At 35.1% G+C, this 8,637-nt stretch overlaps 1 protein-coding gene across 1 annotated transcript; it reads right to left on the bottom strand.

Annotated features, from left to right (window-relative positions):
• Positions 1–726: 726 nt before the first annotated feature.
• Positions 727–1,704, bottom strand: LOC107760610 (pectinesterase inhibitor 9-like). The gene has a single exon (XM_016578687.2). The coding sequence runs from the start codon at positions 1,587–1,589 to the stop codon at positions 948–950; it is 642 nt and encodes a 213-aa protein (XP_016434173.1). The 5' UTR covers positions 1,590–1,704; the 3' UTR covers positions 727–947.
• Between the last annotated feature and the right edge of the window lie 6,933 nt (positions 1,705–8,637).

Here is an 8,637-nt window from a genome sequence, read left to right as displayed (position 1 = left end):
GGTTGGGCGTGGAGTGCCGCAATAACCCAAAGTCGGACTCCTCAATTTTGGCCGTATATAACTATGGCACCAATAAGATTAATAAATGTTTTGCCAACAGGAAGAAACAAATGGTTAAAAGTTTTATCATATAACAACAATTAAATTATGCTGTTGCTATTTACTTACAGATATATTATTGGTGTTGTTGTTACCGATTCCATACTTTGTTGTAGTAATAATAATCAAACTACTATCGCAGATCAAACTATACACCAACAGTATAAAATATCAATTTAAATCGATAAACCATAATCGAGTCATGGAGACGATATAGATCTATTTTGAAACTCCCTGGCAACTGAATCACCATCACTGTCTCTCAACACCTAATTAATCCTGTATCAATAAACAAAGTAATTTCACTCCTGATTCAACTAGAAGTATTTGCAATTATATTTCTTTTTTTCCTTTTATGAGCTCATGGTCTCCATTTTAATGATAAGATTGCCGTGATCTCAGCGTTTGGAAACGGACTTATAGTTTTGATTATGGGTTCAATTAAGTCTAACATTTTTTGCAAATGACATAGATATTTTTGTGAGAATCTTGAAACATATTATAAATATTAATTTTGTACTCATAATTTCAAAATATTTGAACCTATTAAATTTAAATCTTGGATCTGTCCCTATTTGGAAATATTGTATTTATGTTTTCTTTTACATATATAAAGTCAGTACAAAAATATATATACTAACAGATTCAGTGAAGTTATATTATTTCTATTTGCACCAAAAAAAAAAAGAAAGGGAAAGAAAGGAAAGTGAAATTACATATGTAGTGACATACATAACAAAAAGAACTAAGGAAGCCAAAACACAAATTCAACATCGCCATTTTACTTGTAATAATCGTGGTGTCCGAGCTTGCTTGTTAACTGTGTTGTCTGTGCCCTAACGCGTATTTTAGGGTTTGTTTTTGCCATAGCCATCATGATGAGAAGCCTTATGCCTATCCGCAAATCCATTAAACAAAGCCAAAGCATTGCTTGTAACTTGTGCAACATTAAGAACCTTAGCTTTAATAGTAGCCCTCACTACACCGCCCATTGAATACCCAGAATTCATCCCATCCAAGCAATTGAATGCATCAGTCAAAACTGTACTAAGCCAAGTTTGAACATTACTTTGATGCCATACAAACGCCCTTTCACCATCTAAACTCAAATGTTGAAGCTCTTTAACAGAATTTGTAAGCTGAGAAACTCCATTGGAGATTTGTTCGAAACAATCGTAGACTCCTTGATTATCCTTAACTTTGGTTTGATTAAGTTCTTTGCATACCTTCATGAGGTAGTACTTTGTATATACAGCCCTAACTAAACTTACCTTCAAAGCAACTTGAGCTATTTCTTGAGGATCTTGTGAAGTAGAATTTACATGGTTGGCTAGAGAAGTTATGCATAGTTTTGGATAACGAGTTCGCCTGCACTGTAACTCTACAAAAGTCTTAGTACGAGGATGTAAACGACTGGTACTCTCCGCTGCACACTTAACGGAGAATATCGATAGGACAAGAATCAGAAGGCAAAGGTTGAGTTTCTCCATTGGTGTGAATTGTGTTTTCTGTGACTGAAGTAATACCAAACCAAATATTGTCGAAAATATTTGAACGAATCGCGCTACAAGGGTAGAAAAGAAAGTGTTTCAGTAGAGAATGGCTTGGAAATGTTTGCTACATGTAAAGATGGGCTTTAGGGTTTATATAGGGGGTTTTCACATGCAACTATGAGTGTTTGACTTTTTGTATTTTAATTTACGTGTGGCATATGCACACATAAATGAGACGTGAGTGTTAATTACTTTACAATTTACAATTACTAAGCTTCTGATTTATAAAATGTTTGCACGTGCAAGTAGTTTCCAAGAAGAAGGTGGTAGTCAGTCAAGTCAGGGTTCTAGCTAATAAAGAAAACCTAAATTTTTGATGCAATAATTTTCAACTTAAGCAACCTTTATTCAGAGGTTGGTTTTTCACTCAACCATTTCAAAGATTTGAGAATAAATCTGAATCTTTAGGTTTCTTGATCTTATTTCACAGGAATGAATTCAATACGCATATCTTGGACCAACAAGTCACGGTTGAGGAGGATTGAACATCAATTAACGTTTGATATCCTAGGGACGTAAGTTTTGTTATTAATTCATAGGATACACAAATGGAATTTGTTTCCAAATTTTTGACCACTACAGTTGCATAAGGACCTCCGGAATTCAGAAGCCTTGGCTATTACAGAAATTTGTTTCCTAAGATAGTCAGTGATTATGGAAATCTAACACTTAAAAAATTTAACATGTGATAGCAGATTAGTTATTCTTTGATCTATTGATTATGTAAATACTTTCTATAGTGCGGAAAACTTAAACTCTTATGAAAATTCCCTATTTGAATTACGAAAGGCCTACTTGAGGAAAAGTAGAGGAGGAACTCCTTTCATGAAGGAAGGAGTTTACTGGTCTCTTTTTAATTCAATTCTTTTCAGTACATTAGGGGAAGGATCATCATGAATTAAAGAGGGGAATGGGCTTTCATGGCTATGTACAATGTAGATAATAATAAAGTGTCCTTTTTAGATTTTTTATGTATATAAGATAGGGGGAAGTGCACGGTTAGCCACTAATAACACATGTATTTACTTTTAAGCCACTGTTTAAAATGTTTTTAGTCTTTAGTCACTGCTTTAATAAACTTTAACTTCCTGGACGAAAATACCCTTCTGCTCATGTCCTTAACTTTTGAACTTAACTTTAGGACTTCAGGACTATATGTCCTTAACTTTTGAATTTAGAACTCTAAGTTCAGGACTTCAGGACTATATGTCCTTAACTTTTGAACTTAACTTCAGGATTTCATGACTACATGTCCTTAACTTTTGAACATGGAACTCAAACTTCAGGACCAAACGTCCTTAACTTTTGAACTTGTAAGTCAAAGTTAAGAACCTATTGTCCTTAACTTTTGATCTTGTAACTGTAAGTTAAGGACTGTCTGTCCTTAACTTTTGAACTTGTTAGTCTAAGTTGAGGACCAAGTGTCCTTAACTTTTGAACTTGTAAGTCTAAGTTCAGGACCAAGTGTCCTTAACTTTTGAACTTGGAATTCATAGTTAAAGATTAAGTGTCCTTAACTTTTGGAACTTGTAAGTCAAAGTTCAGGACCAAGTGTCCTTAACTTTTGAACTTGGAACTCAAAGTTAAGGACCAAGTGTCCTTAACTTTTGAACTTGAAACTTGAAGTTCAGGACCAAGTGTCCTTAACTTTTTAACTTGTAACTCAAAGTTAAGGACCAAGTGTCCTTAACTTTTGAACTTGAAATTCAAAGTTAAGGACCTATTATCCTTAACTTTTGAACTTGGAACTCAAACTTCAGGACCTATTGTCCTTAACTTTTGAACTTGTAACTGTAAGTTCAGGACCTATAATCCTTAACTTTTGAGCTTGTTAGTCTAATTTCAGGACCAAGTGTCCTTAACTTTTGAATTTGTAACTCTAAGTTAAGGACTGTTTGTCTTTAATTTCTATGCTTGTAAATTTAAGTTAAGGATCAAATATCCTTAATTTTAGAACTTCCAACTCTAAGTTCAGGACCCACATAAAAAAAAAAGAATTTGATTCATTGAAATATGAAAACTCAATTGGTATTCTGGCAACTGATCTTCCGCTTCCAAAAAACAGCCTAAGACCATTAATTCACTCCACAAAGTGTCTTCAAAACCTCTTTCAACAAAGACCCCATTTGCACTAATTTTTGTTTGTGAATATCTCAAACAGAGAAAAGAGAAACACTTGTTTGTGGTTTCCTTTTCCTTTTCTTGTATTTTCCAGCTAAAAGTTATAGATTAAATGAACTAACTTTCTCTGCAAGAGCCACGCCCAGCTTGTTTAGTTATTAATCAAGAAACCAGAACCCATGTATTCGATGCAGAGTGAGAAGCGATGGTTTGAGAAGAAAAGCAATGGAAGAAAGGGTAAAAATGTCTTTTCATATTAATTTTAATAGAGTAGTGGCTATTTTTGCTCAACATTAGAATTGTTGGATAAAACATAAATACCACCTTAAATAGTGGCTACCCCATGTCATTTACACTAAAAGATAGATCTTTTATGTGTAAAAGTAAATCTTTTATGTATAAAAATAGAAATAGGATCGTAAAAATAAAATTAAATTTGTAAGGACCCACAAAACTATTTGACCCGAATAAAGGGCGACAGTAAAAGTTGAACATATATTTAAAAAAGGGGATATATTAACTATTAAAGCAATTTTTTCCGCAAAACCTAGATCTTTTTATTTGCTTCCACATAGAATAATAGAATAGGTTCTTAATTAGGAAAAAAAACAGAAATAACCAATTTACAATTGGTAATTAAAAAATAGCCACAGCTTCAAAAGAAATTGGAATTTAGTCCCTTTCAATTAAAGATAAAATCTAAACAAAAATACTCTTAAAAATCAAGAAAAATTCCAGCATAATATGCTGGATTTCGATTTTTTTACATATGAGATTCCAACATAATATGCTGGAATTTCATAATGTGTTGGAGTTCCAACATAATATGTTGGGAGTTTATATGCTGGAGCTCCCATAATCCAGTATATTATGCTAGAACTTTTTGTGTGCTGGAGTTCCAACATAATATTCTAGAAGTTTATACACGAAAACCCATAATCTAGCATATTTTGCTGGAACTATCTGTGTTTTAGCAAAATAATGGCTATTTTTCAATAACTTTGAAAACACTAGCTATTTTTCAATTACCAATCCGAAAATTAGTTAGCCCGTGTACTATTTTCACCAAATATTGTTGGATATAAAATTTATGCAAAGTACCCATTGAGCTTAAAATAATTACCATTTTCTAGCCATTTGAAAATTATTTACAATATATACCTACCCAATTAAAACTAATTACCCCTATCTACCCACCGATCCCAACATTTTTTTTACCTATTTGGTTTAGCTTAGCTTAATTTGACTTGGCTTGAATTGACTTGGCTATGGCTGGGCTATGCTTGATTTTGGTTTGGTTTGATTTGGTTTGACTTGGCTAATTTGAATTGACTTGAATTTGCTTGGTTTATAGTAGCTTAATTTAATTTAATTTAGCCAGGTATTAAAAAAGACAAGTAGAAGAAAATAAAGTGGATAGGGGCTGGTAAATACTTTCTGCCCCATGGGTATTCGAGGGAAAACCCCCTAAAAGTACTTAGAAGTTTAGGGTTACGGATTGTTAAGTGGAAGAGCTGACAAAAGATAGAAGCCGCTACTAGTGGACACGAATAGGCGAAAGATTTTATCAGTTGATTACCGTCCTAGATAGAACCTATTCTTTTGAGGTTATCTTTTTCTTTTGAAGGATCGACTTGACAGTATAGCTAGCTTGACGCTATTTGGTTGTCTGCGTTTGACCAGCTTATGCGAAACAGGCTCCCTAGTCGACGCCTGTGGCAACTTGACTCCACAAAATTAACTATTATAGTTACAAAAGGGGATATCTTTATTTAACAAGGAAGAGTGTTGACCAACACGCATACTTGGTTAAAATAATTACTAATGTTGCGTAATGCAAGTACTAAATTATCATACTATAAACTAGATGTGGTGACCTTTGGGTCATCACTTGTTTTAGAAATAAATTATGTGTCCCGAGGCCTTAAAAAACCTCTTTCTGTCGCCTCGATTTCCGTGCACAGTCCGAGCGCGTAACCGGAAAGTCATTATGTGAAAATCTGTGAAAAATAATAAATTTTGCCTTTAAAATGAATTTAAGTTGACTTCGATCAACATTTTGGGTAAACAGACCCGGACCCATGATTTGATGGTCCCGGAGGGTCCGTAGGAAAATATGGGACTTGGGCATATGCTCGGAATCGAATTTCGAGGTCCCAAACCCGAGAAATGAATTTTTAAAGAAAATTATTTTATAGAATATATATAAGTTCTTGGAAATGGAATGTGTTTGGAATTTGATGGTATCAGGCCCGTATTTTGGTTCCGGAGCCCGGTACAGGTCTTATATGTGATTTAAGTCGAGCCTGTAAAACTTAGTAAAGAACGAAGGTCATATGATGTGATTCGGAACCTTAATTGTAAAATTTGAAACTTTGAAAGTTCTTGAGATTTTCTTTGATTTTGATGCTAAATTCATTGTTGTTGATGTTATTTTGGTGATTTGACTCCACAAGCAAGTCCGTATAATATTTTTGAGTTAGTGTGCATGTTTGGTTTGGAGCCCCGAGGGCTCGGGTGAGTTTTGGATATGCCATAGAGTGAAATTTGGACTTAGGAAGTTACAGGTTTTAGCTGGTATGTTGCAGGTCTGCAGGCTTCGCAAATGCGAAACCTGGCTCGCAAATGCGAGAAAGCATCGAGAATGCGATAATTGACCTGGGCTGCTTTGGTCGCAAATGCGATATCGCATTTGCGAAAGGTCTCTCGCAAATGCGAAGGTGACCGGAAGTTAAACTGGGTCGCAAATGCGACATTATCTTCGCAATTGCAAAGAGGTCAATTTTCTGAGGGGTTTCCAATTGCGAACCTTGGTCGCAATTGCGACATCTGCAACCTGCAAATTCATAACTTAGCCGAAAATCATTTATTTTTCAAACACTTTCAAAACTAAAACACCTTTGGGCGATTTTTCAAAGACAAGTACTTTTAAATCGATTGTAAGTCATTTCTAACTGGTTTTCATCAATCTTTAACATTTTTTCTTATGATTTTAACTCAAATCAAAGGTTTTCATGGGAGAAAATTGGGTATTTTGGGTAGAATCTAGGTTTTTTAAATTTTGGGGATTTGGTTCTCAATTTGAGGTCCGATTTTAAAACAAATTATATATTTGGGTTCGTGGGGAAATGGGTAATTTGGTTTTGGTTCGAATCTTGGGTTTTGACCATATGGGCCCGGAATTGATTTATTTAGCATTTATTGATATAGTTAATTAACTTGTGGCTAGATACGAGTGAATTGGTGGTGGAATTAAGAGGTAAAGTGATAGTTGAGACTTGAATTGTGTTCGTGGCATCGAGGTAAGTGTTTGGTCTATCCTTAGCTTGAGGGATTAGGAGTTGTGTCCTATTTGGTATGTGTTATTTGTTGAGTACGACATATAGGCATGGTGACGAGTATCTATACATTGGTGTCAAGCATGTCCGTGAGTCTTATACTATGATTAATGTGACTCTGTTTGTATTGTCCTGCCTTATGTGATGATTTCTATTGTTGAACAAAGCTTGTAGAAGTAATAGTTGTATTTGAATATTGAAGAGCATTAGCTCAAGTTGTATAATGAATTGTGGAAGTATAATTGGCAATTGAACCTTATAGAGCATTGGCTCAAGTTGTGAAGTAAATGTGAAAAATAGAAAAGGATTATTATATTGTCTCCCTTGCCGGGATGTTGTTGATTTAAATGCTATCTCCCTTGCTGGGATGCTAATGCCTTTGATATTGTTCCCTTGCCGGGATTTGATTGTTGAACTATTGTTCCCTTGCCGTGATTTTATTGTGATTTTATTTATTTCCTTGCCCTTATTGTTTGTGATTGTGGTTTGGGTGAGGAAGAGTGTTAAAGCACGAAGGGCGATGTCGTGCCGCACGATGTACGATTCCGTGCCGATTATGTTAATTTTTATGGTGAGGACGAGAGTAAAAGCACGAAGGGTGATGCTGTGCAAATTATATTGATTCTTATGGAGAGGACGAGAGTAAAAGAACGAAAGGTGATGTCGTGCACCTGTTTGATTTCTGATTCTTGTTGATACTTGAGTTATGGTCTTCCTTATATTTACCTGTTGTCCTTCTGTTATCATTTGATGTTTCCCCACAACATGTTTCCCCCTCCCATCCTTAACTATACATTTCTGCTTTTATTTTCCGCGGTATATGATTTAACTACACATGTTTATTTGGTAGTCTGGTCCTAGCCTCGTCACTACTTCACCGAGGTTAGGCTAGGCACTTACCAACACATGTGGTCGGCTGTGCTGATACTATACTTTGCACTGTGTGCAGATCCCGGTGCAACAACTTTCGGACCGTAGCTTTGGGTGGCTGCCTTCAGTCCATTCGGAGATCCAAGGTAGTCCTGCAAGCGTTCGCAGGCCCTGACATCTCCCTCTATCCTTTCATCCTTTTTCATTTATGTATTTTAGAAACAATGTTGCATTTATTTTTCGTACCTTGTTTGTAGTATTCCTAGACTGTCTGTGAAGTTGTGACACTAGTTCTGGTAGTCTTTGTTTAAGAAATTGTATTGGAAATATTAAAATGGTTTTATTTGTTTCTTCCGCTTGTTTAAACTCCGTTGTTTATAAACTGTTGGTTCATAATTGTTACAGGATAAAAATGGAAAAACGCCAAATTGTTCAAACGATTGGCATACCTAGCTTTCACTAGTAGGCGCTATCACGACTCTCGAGGGTGAGAAATCCGGATCATGACACTGGAGCTTCTTAATCAAGTGATTATACTTTTTCATTTTAGTATCTTTTATAAAGGAAGTATATAATATAATTCAACTTTTTAAATGTGGGTGCTTTGCCCCCAAGCTTCCCTTTCATTACTTTATTTCAGAAAAGACAATAAGAGA

The sequence above is a fragment of the Nicotiana tabacum genome, chromosome 1 (assembly GCF_000715075.1).
Source record: "Nicotiana tabacum cultivar K326 chromosome 1, ASM71507v2, whole genome shotgun sequence".
Taxonomy (NCBI): Eukaryota; Viridiplantae; Streptophyta; class Magnoliopsida; order Solanales; family Solanaceae; genus Nicotiana; species Nicotiana tabacum.
The sequence above is the reverse complement of the archived record's forward strand: the minus strand, read 5'-3'. Positions and strand labels throughout refer to the sequence as shown.

Coding starts and splice junctions, on each gene's coding strand:
- LOC107760610 (XM_016578687.2), bottom strand. CDS start 1,589: ATGGAGAAACTCAACCTTTGCCTTCTGATTCTTGTCCTATCGATATTC.